General features: G+C 36.9%; 1 protein-coding gene across 2 annotated transcripts; it reads right to left on the bottom strand.

Annotated features, from left to right (window-relative positions):
- Positions 1-404: 404 nt before the first annotated feature.
- On the bottom strand, positions 405-3,522 carry LOC111895547 (probable protein phosphatase 2C 66). Of its 2 annotated transcripts, XM_042898033.2 has the most exons (6): positions 3,355-3,482; positions 3,007-3,257; positions 2,237-2,626; positions 2,024-2,141; positions 1,602-1,825; positions 405-1,038 (listed from the first exon to the last, which is right to left on the bottom strand). In XM_042898033.2, exons 2-6 carry the CDS (start codon positions 3,019-3,021, stop codon positions 589-591), a joined length of 1,197 nt encoding a protein of 398 aa, XP_042753967.1. In that variant the 5' UTR covers positions 3,022-3,257; positions 3,355-3,482; the 3' UTR covers positions 405-588. The 2 variants fall into 2 exon arrangements, with proteins under 2 accessions (XP_042753967.1, XP_023747403.1); XM_023891635.2 differs by having other exon boundaries at positions 3,007-3,522.
- Between the last annotated feature and the right edge of the window lie 16,763 nt (positions 3,523-20,285).

Below are 20,285 nucleotides of genomic sequence, written 5' to 3'. Positions count from 1 at the left end.
CCATAAACTTCTTCATTAACGAATCAATATCCATATGAATGACAACACTGATACTGTAAAGATATAAACCATGATATGCTAACATTTTTGAACACACAAACCATATTGATTTTGTGTGTAAAAGATGGCTTTCTTATAAAGATGTAAACCATGATATGCTAACATTTTTGAACACACAAACCTTATTTTTTTTGTGTGTAAAAGATTGCTTTCTTTTTCGGTCAGCGGTTATGTTTAAATGATAGATTTTTTTTTTTTTTTTTTTTTTTTTTGTATAATGTTATTGTAGATTTACCCATGACTAATAGATCATCTTTCTAAATTTTGGTGTTCGATTAAAAATATGTTCGTTCTTTTTACTCTATAGATTGTTGATCGTAATGATTATTAGGATTCCAAATTAATGAGAAAAGAACAAAAATAAATAAACTGTATTTATCTCGATCCTGGTCCTAAAATTAGCATCACCAACAAAATTTAGAGTTCTCTTTTTGTTCAACAACATTACATACAAAAAAAAAATGGAAAAGAGAAATATACATTGATCTTATTCCTGAAAACCGATGTGCAATTGTTTGCATTAAAATTTCAAATCTTGGAACCAGATTTCCTCCAACTTGCCGATCTTTTATCAATTGACAAAAATCTGGGAATACTGAGCAAACTATTGACACGTGTCACACCTTCAAGAGCTGACCATTCTTCATCTTCTGATGTGGATATGCATTCAGCCAGGCTCCTTTGCGACCTTCCTACAACACTCTTTTCAACCACCTTTTCATTATCAACAACCACAATCTCACTACAATCAACAACAGTTTCAACTTCAGCTTCATCAGTATCTGTTTTTTTTGCAACAGTTTTGGGATTTTGGTGAAGAAATAAGCAAACAGCAGCACAATCATCGGTTTTAGAAGTTGGGTATTTGAGCTTCCATGATCTTGTGGCACAGTCAACAAGTGCTCTGGCTGCAGTTGACCGGCTAGGAGCTGCACCCACAATCTCTACAGCTTCCTTATTCGATAGCACATCCCATACCTGTCTCAAAACAACAACATACTTTCATTTTCATTTTCACCCCCCCTTTAAACAAATTTCCAAATTTGACCCTTTACCTCAGGTCTATCACTTCCCAGTTACCACCTTATCTACTGTCGCGTAGCGCTTTGGTGGGGCATGATGAGTTGACATCACTTAATGATGTGATAATACCAACTCATCATGTGATAACCGGGAAGTGACCTAGTAACCTTTACCTGATGATATGTTATCATCAGGTCACTTCCTGGTTACCACCCCGCGTGGCGTTTTGGCGGGGCATGATAAGTTGGCATTATCTAATGATGTGATAATGTCAACTCATCATGTGGTAACCAGGAAGTACTTAGTAACCTTTACCTGGTGGTAGGTCACTTCCCACTTCCCCGTTAACACCATGCATGGCGCTTTGGTGGGACATGATGAGTTGGCATCAACTAATGAAGTGATAATGCCAACTCATCATGTAGTAACGGGGAAGTGAGTTAGTAACGCTGGATTTGCTAATTTTTCAGTTAGTTGACTTACTGAGAAGTTAGAGAGAAAAAAATAAGGCTACTCACACCATCAGTTGCAAGGATCACAAATTCGTCTCTTTCGGTAATCCGGTGATAAAAAATGTCAGGGACTGAAATTAAACCGAAGTCTTTTAAACAGAAATCCCCGAAGGCTCTAGCCATTGCTAAACCAGGGGAGTCACTATTTGGTAGCCATACACGTGAAACATCTGGCTCATCTTGCAATGCAAACACCCTTCCTTTAAACTGATGGATCCTAGCTGCTTCCCCTGAACACCAACCAAATAAAATAAATAATTGGGTATGTGTATGTGTTCTTTTTCACTTAATGGTTTAAGCACTTAATCTGGACAGTTCGTTATATACATCGTTGTTGTTTAAAAAAACTCATTCAGACAGTTTATTCGGTCTAGAAAAGAAACACACATTACATAATGATGAAAAAAAAAAAAAAGAGGACACCTTACTTGGGAGATTAGGTTTCAAGTCAACGGTCAACTGGACTGGAACTAATGAATTGTGTTCATCTCTAGTTGCTAACACTGCTCTTGAGTCACCAACATTTCCAATTACAAGATCCTGACCCTGAAAAGATTAGGTATTTTTTATCAATTGAATAAAAAGATTGTTTTTATGTGGATTATTGAAATTGGGTTTTGAGATTTGGACAAAAAAGCCACCTGCTTGATCATAGTAACAGCAGTTGTTCCACTGCAGAAACAGTCAATAGATGGATGGTTCTTGAGTTCTTTGTCAATTAACTTGAAAGATTTGAGTATAGACTTTTTAAGGGGCAAATACTTTTCTGGGATTGTTTCTTTTTCTTCAACATCTGATTGTTCACACCAATATTCTTCAAATAGTTCCTCTTCAGGTATGCTTTCATTGGTATTCATGTTCTCATTATCAGAAATTTGATTGGTGTTAGTGATATTGGTATTGGTATCCATCCATTGAGTGGATAAGAGAACAGGAAGTGAGTCACGAACTTTCTTAGCAACCATATGACCATAAGGCCCATGTCCATCAAATACTCCACAGAAGACTGCATCACTATTTGAGTTGAATTTCTGAATTACAAATGTTCCAAAAGTATTCTCATGATCATAGATTAACTCAAAAGACACGAAGATTGCTGATAATTTAATTGCATGTGTTATCTATCGATTTTCATATTCATTGAGCTAAAGAAAAACATGTTTTTAAGTTAAAGATCGATCTTTTCATGTAGAGATGATGGTGTTGTTAATGGCGTATGGGATTATTTAGTTATTTTGGTCCACAGATGGCGTCTGACACCCTCTAGGGCATGCTTAATTCCAACCAAAAACTCACAAATTGACATAAAATTTCCTAATTGTTAATCATTTTCTTAATAAACCCTAATTCACAATCTAACCCTTATGTCACGAATTGAATTGCTACAGTAAATACAAGGCGAAAAACAAACCTCCCAAACGATCATGGCGTCTTGATTGGTGCCTTTCTTGCCCTGTTGCGTATGCAAACTGGCGATACTGCAGGAGCCATTACCGAAAAGCCTACCAGGAACATGGTGGAGCAGTCGTTCCTCCACACTGCCGCCGAACACGAACTTAAAATCGGCGGATGTTCGATTAATCTTACTACCACGCTTCGATTTCCACCATCCATCATCATCTTCATCGCCTTCATCTTGTTTTTTATGTCTCCGGGTGTTGCCTGTTGTTGAATAACAAGCACCCATTTAACAGAACAGTGTAAAATTCAAAAATCAAACCGTTTGGTGTAAAATTTATAAAGAGAAGGGTGTGATCACAGTGAGAGGATCGCTAGAAACAATTGGCGTTACAGCTAACGTCCGAAATGACAACTTTTTTCCAACCTTCAATAATGAATACAGATCAACAACCATGAGAGAGAGAGAGAGAGAGAGAGAGAGAGAGAGAGAGAGAGCTCTGTATCAAGTGACCCTTTTAATCTTATTTACACACCATAGTCAAAAGTCAAAATGGTTTTCAGCTTAACCAGAGTCAATGGTTCAAATTTCAAAATGCTTGGACAGGTTTCAGACTTTGTAATTTTTCAGGGGTGATCTTTTATTTAAGTATTTGTGAATTTTGACTATATCTTTTTATTGTTATTAATTTAATTTTTTCTACTAAGTTGAAATTAATCATGTTTCGTATTAAACAAGAATAATTATTATAGTTGGTAACAAATAGGAGTTAATGGTGTATTCATTGTTGTCCCTAAATTTTTAGTAATAATAAATAGGGTATTTAGTTTATATATAAGATTTTAAGTATGTTTCTACTTTTTTAATTTGCTAAATCTTGATTGTGAACTGGATATTGTCTTTTGATTATCATTTCTTGTTTATTACGATTAAGATTCAGCTTTTGAATTTATTAAATAAAAGTCTAAACATTTAGTACGTACAATTTTTTACAAAAAATTTCACACAACAAATCGACAAACAAACACTAATATATAATCTGATTTGTCTTCTAGCTTCTCTTGCATGGCCAAATATGGAAACTGCTTTAGTTGTCGCATCAACTTATAGTATCAAAAATATTAATTATTCAAATATGATCGTAGATTTTCATTTCTCATATGGAGTTACCAAAATTTTCCTGGGTATTTCAATACTGAAACGAGTTTGTTATAAATAATATTAAGATGCGTTTCTCATAAAAAAAAAAAAAAGAATATAAATCTATGAAGATTTACAAGATATTTTTTTTTAAACGGCAAACTAATTAATCTCCTCTCTAAATAACCACCTATATCTTCATCGAGACTTGAACCCCAGACCTCTCATATAAGATGGTCACTCCATACCGCTAGATCATAGGCGCTTTGGTAAGATTTACAAGATATAATATGAATAAATCAACTAGTAAACGATTAGACTGGAATGGGTTGGTTTTCACCAAGGACATGCCATCAATCATGAAGATGTGTAGAGACAGATTTTTTAAACCAATGCAAAACAATGTAAAGAGGTTCACCCAACCTAGGTACGCCCTCTCTGCCAATCCATTATAATGAGTTTGATCATATTGCATGAATTCTCTCAAATAATAAAATGGATAATAAAATGGATAATGACTTAAAAGGGTAATTTAGTTTTTGATTCTTACATATTTAGTCACTGGTTTTTTTGTTCATATTTCTCATTGAACTTATTTAACTGTTCAAAAAAACATCCGTATGACTGATAGAGTAGGTTTTCCAACATATTAGGCAGACTTCGGCGATATTTGTAGCTCTGGTCATATTTCCGGCGAGTCTCCAACCAACATTATTTTTCCGATGACATTGTTCTTCATCTCTAAAATTTCAGAACATTGTTCTTTATTTTAAATCAGAAATCAAGTTGAACCACAAATCTGGTGGTTCAGAGATTTAAACACACAAACTCACTTTTTAAAAACACATGAACACACATAAACAAACCAAGATTTCAAGTGCATACACATTAATCGTTACCCGATCTCCTCACCTTCCCCTGTTGAAGAACACACGAAGAAACTTGACTAATGAAGAACACAAGCTAAAGAAGAACAAACACACAAACATTTGAATCTATAACAAAATGGAAGAAGCCATTCAAGAACCCACTAATCTGGAAAAATGAAAACGAAGGTTAGGGTTTGTTCTTGTGTTCATCGTTCGTGTGAATTCATCTGAATGAAAAAAAAACTCATATGTGTTCGAATCTAGAACAAAATTGAAGAACCCATTCATGGGTTTGGATAAATTTGTTGTTCACTAGAAGAAAATCGAGCCTCTTTCTTTCTGCTCATAAAAAGAAAATCAAACCTGTGTTTTTTCCCTTGCTCTCAAACAAACCCCAGATTGAACATCTTCTTCCTAGAAATCGATGTGTATGTTCTTGAACATCTTCTTCCCACATTTCGATTTTGAAAGCATGTGTGAGTTCTTGAAAAAATCGATGTGTGTTCTTAAACAAAAAACGATGTGTGTATGTATGTTCATCTTCTTTCCAGAAATCAAATGATCTTCAAGGTATGTGTGTGTGTGTTCATCTTCTTCACACAAATCAAAAATCAATGTGCGTGTTCGTCGTTTCCATCTTCTTCACAGAAATCAAATGATTTCGAGAATTGTTTGTGTTTATGTGTTCTTTATCGAGCACCAAATATGGGTTTATTGGAGCGATTTTCAGATCTGTATGTGTTCTTTCTTGATTTTGGAACAACACACATACACTGATCTGATGTGTATGTATGTTTATGTTCATCACATATCTTGAGTTCATAAGAAATATATAAGAAATAGAGAGGGGAGAATAGAAGCCTTGAATCTAAAACATATATGATATGTTAGTATGTGTGTTTATTTTCGCCGGAAAAATCATGAACACTGAAGACTCACCGGAGTAGATGACCAGAGCATCGCCGGAGGTGTCAAATATGCCAAAAACCGGCTATACCTCCGATAGCAGGTCATAAGGATGTTATTTGAACAATTTAACAAGTTCAATAAGAAAATATGGACAAAAAAACTTAGTGACTAAATGTATACAAATCAAAAAATATGTTACCCATTTAAGTCATTATCCCATAATAAAACTCAAGTAATTACTAGATAGATGTAGATCACTAATTTAATTCAAAAATTGTGAATTATACCGGTAAAGCAAACAGAGTGACAAACGCTTTGAGTAAAAAATAGTAAAGGAAAAGAAGTGAGTTGGAGTCTTAAGAATTAAATTGGTATCATCAATTGTTTATGTGTTGAAAGAGGCACAAGAAAATTCAAGCAAAGAGGGAAACTTGAAAAAAGAAAATCAGGTGCATTTGAGACTTTTAACGACACACATGGATTAAAAACATTTAGGGTTGGATATGGGTACCTATGCTTAGAGATAGAAGAAAGATGTTGCTAAATAATGCCCATAAATCTAGGTACTCAATACACCTCATAAGCTCTAAAATGTATTTGGATTTGATTTCATATTATCGGTGACAAACAATGAAAATTGACATCGTAAAATACATTAGTGTTTGTTTGACTTATTGGTCAAAACTAAGCATCAACGGTCTTATGGTGATGATGAACCACTTGAAGTGTCGGAATGGAAGTGGAACAAAATTATCATGGATTTTGCACATACACACATCGTTTTTTGTTCAAAGAACAATAAGGTTTATGACATGATTTAGGTGGTTATGGACAGATTAACCAAGAGTGTGCTTTCCTTCTCAGCAAGATAAATGTGGCATTTTGAAAATTTTGCAAAATTTTATGTTAAAGAGGTAGTGAGAAGATATGGTGTACCTTCTTTATGTATTGTATCATATAAAGATAGCCATTTCATTTCACACTTTTTAGGAGTATGCCATAAGAACTTGGAAAAAAGTTGTATTTGGGTATTGCTTATCATCCCTAGATTGATTTGTAACACCAAGTTTCAGGTAAATATTTCTTTTGTATTTATGGCAATTTAAAGTCTTCAAATGTGGGATGTGGGTTTTGGGGTGGCCACGACATGGTGGAGGGAAACATCATGATGTGGCATTGGCTAAGAAGGAACGCACATATAGTGTCCACCACGACGTGGCAAGGTCTTGGTCACGACATGGTGGAGGCCAGCGTGCTTAACCTTAATTTACTGGGTTTTGAGCCATATTAAGGGATGTAATGGCTAGGGTTTGCTTACCCTCGGCCTCCATCACTCCCTCTTGACCTAGATCAAACCCTAACCTCCATTGTTGGCCTCTTGAAGCTTTTTGGTTGTTTTTGGTGGTTTTGAAGAAGAATGTGTCCTTGGTGCTTAGATCCAGCAAGCAAATATCTTCCTCTCATTCTTGCATATATTATGGACTTTTGTAAGTCCTCAGGCTTCTACATTTATGTGCCATTCTTCTAGATCTAAGCTTTTAATCCACTTTTCTTCATATTCAAGGTGGTTTGAGTGGATGGATTCCATAAAGTTGGCAACTTTATGGATCCTTGAGGTCCCCTTTATGGTTTCATGTTTTAGGTCTGGAGTTTAATAGAGTTTTGGTCGCATGCATGAGGTTTTGACCTCATTTTCTGTATATTTGGCCTAACTAGAGTTTAAGACATGCATTGGACATGCATGTCTATAAAGCAATGATTTTTATGAAATATTTGGGTGTAAGGAAGCCTTCTGTAAGAGATGAGTGAGTGGCTTAATGGATTAAGGGATTAATCTATTAAGCTATCTAACAGCAGTTCACACGTTGTGGCGACATGCCCACCATGTCGTGGTGAAGGGGATTCTAGCAACTTTTTTGTCGTGAGACTGCCATGACGTGGCAGATGCTCAACCACGATGTGGCAGCCAGCTGAGTTGATTTTGACTGTTAACTTTTTTACCACATTGAATTTTGGTCAACATGAGGGTTTTAGACTGTAGATTGAGGATATACCTCTGATTTTTGTATAGGTGGATTGTAACACACTTGTTTGCTTCGTGAGAGCTGTGTTGTTTTCTACTAGCCTACGAGGTGAGTTTTCTCATTATACTTTGTACTGCAGTATGTATCCTTGAGTATAGGATGTTGTTATGTTGTAGTGATCTGTTAGTCTAGTAGATCTATTATGATTTCATATGTTGGTTTGATATTATTTGTTTGCATATATCGACATATTGTGGTTGAGTTGAGGCGTTCTGCTCTTTGTTGTAGGCCAAGATACTCGGGCAGTCCAGTTGATACTTTATGCCCAAGGAAAGTGGTCTAGCCTCGAGTTGTAGGATCAGGAGAGTGGTCCAGCTATATGTCGTAGGCTTAGGAGAGCGGTCCAGGTGTACTGTAGGCCTTGCGAGGCGATCCAATCAGATTGTAGGCTCATGTGTGCATGCATTGTATGTTTATTATTGTGTGGGGTATTTTGGGGAACTTACCAAGCTTTAGCTTCCAGTTGTTGATTTAAATGTTTCAGGTACTTTAGAGGATCGGAGGAAGGCGAAGGATTGAATATACACTTCATCGAGAGGCTAACATGTATTGAGATATATTATGTTTTGATACTCTTGTTTTATAATATGGTTGTGAAATAATATTTTTATGACTTATGGTTTATGGAAAATGGTTTATCCCCTTTTTGAAAATGAAAATTTTTACTATGGTTTCTCGGATGTTATAAGTTAGCATCATAGCCTGGTTTGAGGGATCTGTATGAACATCCATGTGATTCTAGACTCAAAATATGGATCGATAGAAGATTTTTTCACAACATTTTTATAAACATAAAATTTTAAGAGGAAGGATCAATGTGTACAGTTAGTTAGAGCTCAAGAGAAAGTTATTCCCCAAGATACCTACACTTGTTATATCTATATTGGTGATATGTTAAAGTGTTAGAACTACATGCTAGCTCATAGGCTAGGGATCTTCTGGAATTGCATGATAGATTTGTCTAATTTGTGGTTCCTGATATCCTAGGGATTTCTTGTTTATACTATATGAAACTGACATTACTGATGTTGTTGCTAAGTGTATGCATCAAGATTACATATAAATAGGATTTTATAGCATGTGAATGCTTGATTTAGCCATATTTCCTATTCCTTGTCTGGTTGTGGGATTAAGGTAGAATCAATTTTTTGACTTTCTATCGAATCTGGCATAATGTATGATCAGCATACACAAGGAGACCATAATGCTAGTGCAGGTTTCGTGAGTTGGTCGTGGGATTGCTAAAGTGCTACCGAAAGTGGGGAATTATTAGTTACTCTTGAGAGAGTAAGTGTAGGATGTATGTGTAACCTAGTTGTTTTGGGCCTAGTGATCCAGGAATTTCATGAAGATCCTTCGAGACAGATATGGTTAGCTGTGGAAGGTAGTATGGGCCCATACTATTGGAATCACAAGATCCCTACGTGTTTCAAGGAAGTCACAAGTTTCGGGAAATAAATAGTTGAGTACTGTATTATGGTATAATGTGAATTTCTAATGTGTTTATGGTTCATTTTCGGTATGGTGGTTACGACAGGTACCGGTTCTAGTGTTGATGGTCTGGAGAGGCCAGGATTAAGTGATGACGAGATTCGTGAGTTGATCACTACTCATGTGAATTTGGTTGTCATAACGGCGATCGCAAAGGTGTTCGTGTTTATCAAGACCATTATGATTAAGATGTTTGACGAGCGTTGTGTTGTCGTCACTGAGGATGTTGTCGTCGCAACTACTGCAACCATCGTCGTTGTAGGACTTTAGGGATGAGGGTCTGTGCGGTACCAGGAGTTCATTAACACGAAGCCCCTAGAGTTCAACAGGGTCAAGGACCAAATTGTAGCCATGAGATAGATATCAGATGTTGATGGGTGTTTTTACACGTATTCTTGTCCTGAGAACCAGAAGGTGAGGTTCGCATTGAAATTTTTTACGAAGAGAGCCCTTTTATGCCATGAGTATGCTTATTCAGAGCAGGTTCAGATGACTCGATACTTGAGCATGCTTAAGACTGATATCTGGCAGTTTGTGTCGACTCTGCAGTATCGGTGACTAGCAGAGCGACAATCCTTTACTCGGAGGAGAGAGATTAAGATTGAGACTCATGCGAGAAAGAAGATGTATACCCCAAGTCAGACTTAGCCTACAACTAAGTGGTTTAATTCCACTGATTCCCGATCTGGAGGCCAGAACTCGTACTTGTGTCAAGGTGCATGAGGGTTTATGTCGATCAAGGATTAGGTGCCACAAGTGTTCCAGGGAGGGCCACTTTACTAGAGATTGTAGACAAGAGTAGCAACCCCCATAACAGAGCACTCTAGTTCGTTATCATTGTGATCCGGTTGTCCACGTGAAGGCCAACTGCCCATTGCTTACTTTTAGGCCAGTGCAAGCACCAGACCTTACTACTCTTCAGGTTACAGATGGCCACCAAGGAAGGGGCTAACGCCCTAAAGGCCAGAGGTAAAGCCTTTTAGTTGTTTATAAAGGAGGTTGTCACAATCCGAAAATTTTAGAGCCAGCAAGGTCTAAACCCTAACCTAGTACAAGTGAAATCACATTGTAATCATTGAAGCATTAGGTGATCTATAACCTTAAGAGCATCTTTATAAGCTATAACTAAGTGTAGATTGAAACACGTGTTGAATTATGTTAGTATAAGTTAAAATAAGTCAAAAGATTAAACTTAGAACCATATTATAACCCACCATACTTGAGATTTTGGCCTAGGAATTAAGCATTTAGTAGTTTTCAGTCAAATAATGTAAGAAGCTAAGAGTATTCGGTCCAAGGAATCAAAGTACATCAGTGTTTTCGGTTGTAGCTCATGAAACATTAGGTTTTCGGTCACCATGACCGAAATCTCAAAACCAAGTCCATTAGGGCCGAAAACATAATAGATATAGGACCAAAATCTCTTTTAAATATAGTGTAAACTAGACCGAGAACCCCATATAATATCTAGATATTTTAGCCACTTGACCTGTGATTTGTTTTCCCAATACGATAAGTTACACATACCAATGCAAACCTTATCTCATGCAACATATATAAGATACAATTTAGGATTCATTTACACTTCCAGTAAACATTTTCTACAATTCTCTCTCAAAAAGCAATACCCATTTCCTTCATCTTAAGTGCAATTAAGCCCCCAAGAGATCTTCAAACTAGTTGTAAATTGGTATGTATTCTTCATTTATTTAGTGTTTATACAAAACTTACATCTATATTATCATTTTATTCACACATTATTATGTGTTTAAATACCATTAGGATTACGACATCCTTCTCGTATACTAGCTCGAAGTCACCATTTTAGCTCGTTATCTAAATTGCGACCACACATAAGGTGAGTTCATAACCCTACATTTTCATAACTTTTTCCAAGTTTTAGGGGGGGGGGGGGGGAATACAAGTAAAACAGAACAAACTTGTGTTGAAATACAAACCATTATTTTATGTTTTATTACATTTAAGTATCTTTTACTTACGAATATAAAACATGCGACATAACGTTATCAGCAAATTACAAACGGTTATATGTAAAATACGTTAAAACGAAACGGTTATCATTTTCAACGAAACAATACCTTTTAAACTATAATAGGTATAGTTTAAGAAATATTCACATTATTTTATCCTTCAGGTTAAAGAAACTATTATATAAAAAATACGGTTAGTTTTATATACATATTAAATATGATGAAATGGGTAACAATTTCATGCATGAATATTTTCATTAACAAAACACGTATCTCGTTGGAATTTGTGAGTCATTCGTCTTGATCGTACCTACCAAAGGTATCCATGGAAGTAGCGTTTTATAACCAGAGTCTCTTCCTGGAGAGCGTGATACTTGTGTATAGATCTATACAGGACTGATGATCCCGCACCCTGGCTGTTAGCTACAGCACGACTGGCAGGTTACGGGTGACAAATGTCATATCTTTTCGACGCATGAAGAACGTCGAGGCAAGAAATTCATTAATAGCACAGTTATGAAAAGTCACATGATAAACAACAATACGTTATTTTTACGTGAAATCGATAGTACGCTTATTTTACGTAAATACCCAGTTCTTCAAATGGTTTTATTCACAAATAAAACTACATGTTATTAACTAAGTATGGCATATATACTTGTAATTTTCGGTCTTGGAATGTTTGAAGACTACAATTCGATTTTATGGAAAACATAGGATTTTCTAGGATAAATGTCATTATTTTAAAAGCAAACAGTTTACAATTCAACTTTCTGAAAACAAATACGATTATTTACTAAAAACCATGTTTTACAATAGAGAAAGTGGAACTAGGAATATATTTACAAAAGGTTGAACACTTATTTACAAACTTATATAACTTAAAGGACCCTTAATTGTTAATTATATAGTTCCTTAGTTTATACATCAATGTTATATATAAATAATATCTGATAGGCAGCGGAATATGTGATTTTCGTCTTACTTCCTGTTCCTTGTTTGGTTGTGGGCTTAGGGCAAATCCAGACATTCAACTGTCCATTTGATATTAGTTTATAGATAGCTAGTATAAACTAAGTAATCATAGAAGGAACTAGTATGGTCACACTTCTTACTGAGAAAATATAGTATTTTCTGGAGGAACACACAAACTTTTCCAAAGAACAAAGAATATACTTTCTATAACAAAAATGTTTATGAACTCACCAACTTTAATGTTGACACTTTTTCAAACAACTTGTATTCTCAGGAAAGTTAGTAGACAATACCCTCTCAGGCGTTACAAAGACGGAGAATAGTAGTATTACGTCTTATCTTTCGCTATAGTTTTAATGTAAATCAGGCAATGTTTTGAGCACAATGTAAATTATATATTATCAATACAATGATTGTTGTTGCTTTGATTACTATTATAAAAATGTTGTGATACTGTACATGACGTCCTCCGCCCCTAAACGTTTCCACTGTTATGGTTTGGGGGTGTGACAGATTGGTATCGGAGCATTGTTTATAGTGAATTAAGTATATCAACCCATAAAAGATATACAACTATAAATACAATGGGACAAAAACACTCTGACCAAGAATTATACTTTTAAAATATAACAAATTTTTTTATAAAAGTATACATAAGTGCATATATATATATATATATATATATATATATATATATATATATATATATATATACATACATACATACATACTAGAACAAGTATCACAAGAAGAACAAGTATCACAAGTGCATATATATATATATATATATATATATATATATATATATATATATATATATATATACTAGAACAAGTATCACAAAAAGAATAAAACAAAAGTATTTGGATGTTGGACACTACAGTCAAACCTAGACAGTTATGTAATCATATCTCGGATAAATATAACCTGGTCATCTATATTTATTTGAGATACGACCAATATGTGTTTGGGAGTGATAGTGGTGTTGCAACAAGTCTAAAACTTACCAACCCTATATACAAAGGAATACTAGAACCAAACATAAAGTTTAAAATACTATAGGTGTATTTTATGATACTATACAATAAAAAAAAAGTCTAAAAACTTATCTACCTCGTATACCAAGAAGCTCTAGAATCAAACATGCAATTAAAATACTATAGGAGTATTTTAGGTACTATAAATGACCTATGTGAAAACTAAAAGACCCTTACTGGTAGGTCTATAATTACTGAGTGTATATATTAAGGTTATATATACTTGAGATTTTATAGACTTAGAATTTGTGATCTTCACTCTACTTCCTGTTGCTTGTTTGGTTGTGAACTTAGAGTAGGATCACTTATTCGAAGGTCTATTTGATATTGGTTATATATATAATCTGTATACACTACATGATCATAGAAGGACCCGATAAGGATCACCCCCCCCCCCCCCCCCCCAAAAAAAAATTATTTTTAATACGAAATGTTTTATTAATCTCATAGATTCTTTAGACGCTCCCATTCTCGCACAAACGACACTCCTAGACATCGCAAACAGCCAACAGAAAAGTCGAGGTGGAACCAAAAGAGGGTTCACGAAGAGGATTCCAAGAAAGGGTCGGACGAAGAGAAAGGCACTAGATAAATCATTAACAAACCTTACCCTATCAGGAACAAACTAGAGTGCACCGTATGCGTCACACTAATAACTAAGAAACTAATATAACTTAGTGACTTAGTGACTACACTACTCACACTATGTGTGAAGTTTACCGTACCTTTCGTCACAACTAGCGACAGTTAAATCAAGAGAGATACTTCCTTCTAAAACCCATGAAACCCAATCAACTTAAGATTTCAGTATCTATACTCTATTTTGTTAAACTTAACTTTGATACAATACCTATTTCTACTCTCTACCAGAAATACATCATAGGGATGTAAGTCGAAACATTGAGAATTGTACAGAAAAACAAGAAATTGATATGTATATATAAATAGATAGAGTACAACTAGCAACAACCATAATTATTTATGAACTCGTTTCACATTATGTTACAGAATCATGTCTTCACATGGAAATAACCGGCCAATCGAAGAAACACCATTTCTACAGATAGACTCCGCTACTTTTCAAGTTGCGGTCACAGCTGTCATGGCACATCTCAATGGAAATAACGCTGATGAAAATGGAAATGGTGTATACAATTCAAACCGTAGTAACAACCAAGGAAATCAACGAGTGCATATCCACAAGGATACCCCAACCCACAAACCTGAGAACATGAAACGAAAGTTCTGGAACGAAAAAGGGGGCAGTTCGACTCAAGGGCCTACCAAAAGGCAACAAGTTGTAGCAGTCCCTACCCCTACTGGCCCTACTACCTCAACACCTACAACACCATATTTAGGAAACCTCCCACACTACAGCAAGTTTAACTACCATCATTATGTAGTCTGTCGGGAGTTGCATTGCAATAGGTGCAACAAGAAGGAACACATCACTCGCTTTTGTAGGACTTCGGCAAAATTTATCCCTCCAACCCCCAATGTTGGAGTAAGTCCAGTATGTTATATATGTGGTGAAATGGGACATTTCAAGAGAGATTGTCCAACAGACAAGAATGGTGGAGGAGTAGGAGGAGTTTAGAAATAGGACATGATGAAGCAATAAGGAACCCTGCTAGGATTTTTGGTACATCTCCTAACAAGAATAATTAAGCATCGAATTTTCACTAAAATTTTGACAATTCAAGACAAAATCATAAATTATTCCCTTATCCGAATAAAACACATCATTCATATAAAAACTAAGGATCCTTACAGGTGAGCGATGATGACTTAGTATATTGTCACACCCCCAAACCAGAATGACGGAAACATTCGGGGGTGGATGACTTCACGTAGTATCACAACAATTGAATATTGTAAAGAAAGTAACACAACCATCATATATATAATAAAAACGTACATTGTTGCGTTATACATATTTGCAAAAGAATATTACAATATGATGATATACATGTTTAATAATAAACGTCCTTAGCGTTCCTTCTTCAAAAGCTGGTGGTTACCTGTATTACTGATTCCCTGAGAAATACAAGTGGTTTCGAAAAAGTGTCAACAATTAAGTTGGTGAGTTCATAAGTGTTTTGTATTGAAAAGTATGTCCTTTTGGTAGAAAAATCGATGAACGTGGTTTTCAGAAAATCCAATATTTTCTATATATAGTTTGAAAAGTTCCCAAAATTTGGGGTGCGTTAGTATTTTTCGTACTTGAATGATAAAGATAAACTTTGTGTTCCAAAATAATGTAAATACTGAATGCATATATGAATCTCATAAATCAAACTTTTTTTATACTTTCGTGTGAGTCGTATAACCATACTATTGACACAGACTGTCTGTAACAACATTCTTCAGGTGTTGTAGTGTAATGACATTTGTCACCCCAGACCTGCCGGTCTAACTGTAGCTAATAGTTTACGTGCGAGGTTGTCAATCCCGTATAGATCTATACACAAGTATCACGCTCTCCCTCCAAGAGATTATGGTATATAATACAGGACTTGAAATGCATACATAAGAGTACGTTGAAGTTTGAATATCTCACATCGCTTAGTATAAATAGATTTACGATAAGAAAGACTTTACTTCATTTGAAAGTATTTCGTTTTTCAAGATGTATACGTAAAAATGTATGAATAACTTGCTAACTATACCCATTATAGTTTTTCAGAAAGTATGTTCCATTTGGTGAAAATAACTTGATGATATACTAGCCCTTTATACGTAAAGATGTTGGTATCGATAATCAATAAGATAGATGTTACATTTATGTTTATAAAACGATACTTTTACTTGTATTGTACTTGTATTTCCCCCCCTAAAACATGAAAAGACTTGAAAGGTAGGGGTATGAACTCACTTGTTTGGTTTGAAGAGAGTGGGGCTAGAGTCGAGCAGAACTTCAACCACGGAAAGCTGCGTCTTCGAGCTCTTCGGGGATCTCGGTAGCGTAGAATCTTCGTCGGGGGCTCGGGTGCGGAAACCGAGGGCGTCGGGACAGCTTCTGGTGCTTGAAAGTATGAGAGAGTATGTGGGAGTTTGAGAAGGTGTGCTAAAACCCGTAGCTCATGCCTTCTATTTATAGTGCTGGAAAGTCGAATACACTGGGCGTACCACCGGAGTACGCTGGGCGTAACTTTGCGTCATGGCTTACGACTCAATTCTAGCTAGGCGTAGAGCTGCAGCCGATGGGACTCGACCCTGCACCTGAGTATGTTGGGCGTACTCCTACATTACATTGGGCGTAATCCTGGCTTTCGTCTTCTAAATTCCGTAACATTCGCGTACGGGCTCCATTTTTCGCGTTCTTTATATCCACGCGTAGGTGAGATTATGCTCTACAACTTTCATTTAGACTCCGTCGGCTAGTTTTGACTTTATTTTTAATGATATGTTTTTAATAGGCCGGGACTGCTAAAGTCCGTTAAAAATTCATAGCTTCTTTATTCGACGTCGGTTTTCATTTGTCTTTTTATCATTTTACTCATATTGTGGAGACCTTCAACTTTCGTTTAGGTTGTGATAGCTAAATAACGCCCGATCTTCAATTCGAGTTTTTAGCTCTCTACTACTGTTACGAATCGTAGAAAATTCGTAACTTCTTCATACGAGGTCCAATTTGGGTGATCTTTTTATGTACGTTTACAGTTTAACGAACTCTACAACTTTTGTTTAGATACTTAAGGCTAAAATGCATTTTATTGTAATTTCACTTTTTACGTTAAATAATGTTTTAACGGTGTGTCGTAAATATTCGAGTGGTTATAATTTCTTCAATATAACTCGGTTTCGAATGTTCTTTATGTTTTTGGAAACCTTGGCACGATATCTAATATTTGATGCATCCCAATTTAGATATTTGAACACTTTATTTTTGAGGTTAATTTCGTTGATTCCAAATACTTTTCGTTGTATTTGACTTTTGAGTGTTACATCGCTTTTGGAAAATATAGGGTTGTCACATCATCCACCCGTTAGGGGAATTTCGTCACAAAATTTAATCTAAGATAGAGTTTACAGATTAGGAAAAAGATGCGGGTACTTTTGTTTCATCTGATCGTCGCGTTCCCAGGTGTATTCAGGTCCTCACTTGGCGTTCCAGCGGATCTTTACAATAGGTATGCGGCTTTGTTTAGTCCTTTTTATTTCCCTATCCATGATCTCTATTGGTTCTTCTACGAATTGGAGATTCTCATTTATTGCAATTTCATCTAGAGGGATGACAAGGGTCTCATCGGACAAGTACTTCTTTAGGTTTGATACGTGAAAGGTAGGGTGTACGTTGTGGAGCTCCTGAGGTAATCGAAGTTTGTAAGCCACTGGACCGATCCTGACAAGGATCTCGAATGGTCCGATGTATCTTGGGTTCAGTTTCCCACGCTTTCCGAAACGTATTAACCCCTTCTAGGGCAAGACTTTTAGTAGGACTCGATCTCCAACATGGAATTCCAAGGGTTTCCGTCTTTTATCCGCGTAACTCTTTTGTCTGTCCCTTGACGCTTTCAGACGTTCCCAGATCTGAACAATTTTCTCCATATTTTCCATTATGATTTCTGGTCCAGTGAGTGTGTTGTCTGTTGCTTGTCCTTTTTCTAGTTGAGTGTCCCCCACTTCGGCCCAGCATAGAGGTGACCTGCATTTTCGGCCGTAGAGGGCTTCGAACGGGGTAGCCTTGATACTAGTGTGGTAGCTATTGTTGTACGAGAACTCGACCAAGGGTAGATGGGCATCCCATGCTTTGCCAAAATCGATTACGCAAGACCTCAACATATCCTCTAGGGTTTGTATGGTTCTCTCACTCTGGCCGTCAGTTTGTGGGTGATATGCGGTACTCATGTCTAGTCTTGTTCCTAGAGCTTTTTGTAGCGACTGCCAGAACCTTGAGGTGAATCTACTATCTCGGTCCGAGATAATGGATATGGGCACACCATGCAGTCGTACAATCTCTTTGAGGTATGTCCTAGTTAGTTTCTCCAATTTATCCGTCTCTTTGATTGGTAGGAAGTGCGTTGATTTAGTTAACCTGTCGACGATCACCCAGATGGTGTCCAGTCCGTTTGCCGTTCTGGGTAGTTTGGTTATGAAATCCATGGTTATACATTCCCACTTCCATTCGGGTATTTCTGGTTGTTGCAATAATCATGAGGGCTTTTGGTATTCTACCTTGACCTTGGCGCACGTCAGACATTTACTCACATAGGTAGCAATTTCGGCTTTCATATTCGGCCACCAGTACGATTTCTTGAGGTCGAGATACATCTTATTGGAGTCGGGGAGTATGGAGTATCGTGTCTTATGGGCTTCATTCATGACGACTTCTCTGAATCCGCCAAACTTCGGCGTCCAGATCCGATCCATGAAGTAATGAACTCCATCATTTTTTACTTCAAGATTCTTATCCATTCCCCTTAAGGCTTCCCCTACCACATTTTCAGATGTTAAGGCTTCTATTTGGGCTTCCTTGATTTGCGTGGACAGGTGTGAATGGATTGTCATGGTTAAATACTTCACTCTGCGGCCCGAGTATTCCTTCCGGCTGAGTGCATCGGCCACCACGTTGGCCTTTCCGGGATGATATCGAATTTCGCATTCATAATCATTTAGTAGTTCTACCCACCATCTTTGTCTCATGTTGAGTTCTTTCTGGTTGAAGATATGCTGGGGGCTTTTATGATCGGTGAAGATCGTACATTTCGTGCCATAGAGATAGTGCCTCCATATCTTTAGAGCGAAGACGACTGCTCCTAGTTCAAGATCGTGCGTCGTGTAGTTCACTTTGTGCGTCTTTAGTTGCCTTGAGGCGTAGGCGATGACCTTCCCTCGTTGCATCAGGACACACCCGAGTCCTTGGTTTGATGCATCGTAATAGACCACGAAGTCCTCTGTTCCTTTTGGCAAGGTTAGGATGGGCGCACTACATAAGGCTCGCTTTAGTGTCTAAAACGCGATGTCTTGTTTTTCTCCCCAGTCGAAGGTCACATTCTTCTGAGTTTGGGTGGTGAGTGGCTTGGCAACCTTTGAAAAGTTCTGTATGAACCTTCAGTAATACCCGACATGTCCCAAAAATTGTCAGATTTCTGTAGGGGTTCTTGGATTCGTCCAACTCTCTATTGCCTTGACCTTAGAAGGATCCATGTGTATCCCCTCCTTTCTTACTACATGTCCTAAGAAATCCACTTCCCGAATCCAGAATTCGCACTTTGAAAATTTTACGTATGGCTTCTCTACCCTCGATGTTTCCAAAACTTGGCGGAGGTGTTGGCTGTGTTCTTCCTGGCTTCTTGAATAGATGAGTATATCATCTATAAACATGATCACGAATTTATCCTGGAAGGGACGAAATACTCGGTTCATCAAGTCCATGAAGACCGCTGGAGCATTTGTCAATCCGAAGGGCATTACTACAAACTCGTAGTGACCATAGCGTGTCCGGAAGGCCGTTTTGGGGATGTCTCTTTCCAGTACTCGCAGTTAGTGATAGCCAGATCTTAGATCGATCTTTGAGAAGTAGCTCGCTCCCTGTAGTTGGTCGAACAGATCGTGAGTTTGTTCAGCTCCCGGTAATCGATGCACATGCGAAAAGATCTGTCCTTCTTTTTCACGAATAGGACTGGTGCTCCCCATGGTGAGTAACTCGGTCTGATGAAGCCCTTGCTTAGTAGTTCGTTTAATTGACTGGACAGTTCTTGCATCTCGGTTGGGGCTAGTCGGTAAGACGACTTTGCTACTGGAGTAGCCCCAGGGATTAAGTCGATTCTGAGCTCGACTTGGCGTTCTGGT

Source organism: Lactuca sativa, chromosome 9, assembly GCF_002870075.4.
Source record: "Lactuca sativa cultivar Salinas chromosome 9, Lsat_Salinas_v11, whole genome shotgun sequence".
In the NCBI taxonomy this organism is placed as follows: Eukaryota; Viridiplantae; Streptophyta; class Magnoliopsida; order Asterales; family Asteraceae; genus Lactuca; species Lactuca sativa.
Note: the sequence above shows the minus strand (reverse complement) of the source record. Positions and strands in the feature narration are given on the sequence as shown.

What these genes read in the sequence shown, in the direction of transcription:
- LOC111895547 (XM_023891635.2), bottom strand. Translation starts at nt 3,282, where the DNA reads ATGGGTGCTTGTTATTCAACAACAGGCAACACCCGGAGACATAAAAAA. An exon ending in CTGTTACTATGATCAAGCAG is followed by an intron (nt 2,142 to 2,236) that starts GTGGCTTTTTTG and finishes TAATCTTTTCAG; the next exon opens with GGTCAGGATCTTGTAATTGG. An exon ending in CTTGAAACCTAATCTCCCAA is followed by an intron (nt 1,826 to 2,023) that starts GTAAGGTGTCCT and finishes GTTGGTGTTCAG; the next exon opens with GGGAAGCAGCTAGGATCCAT.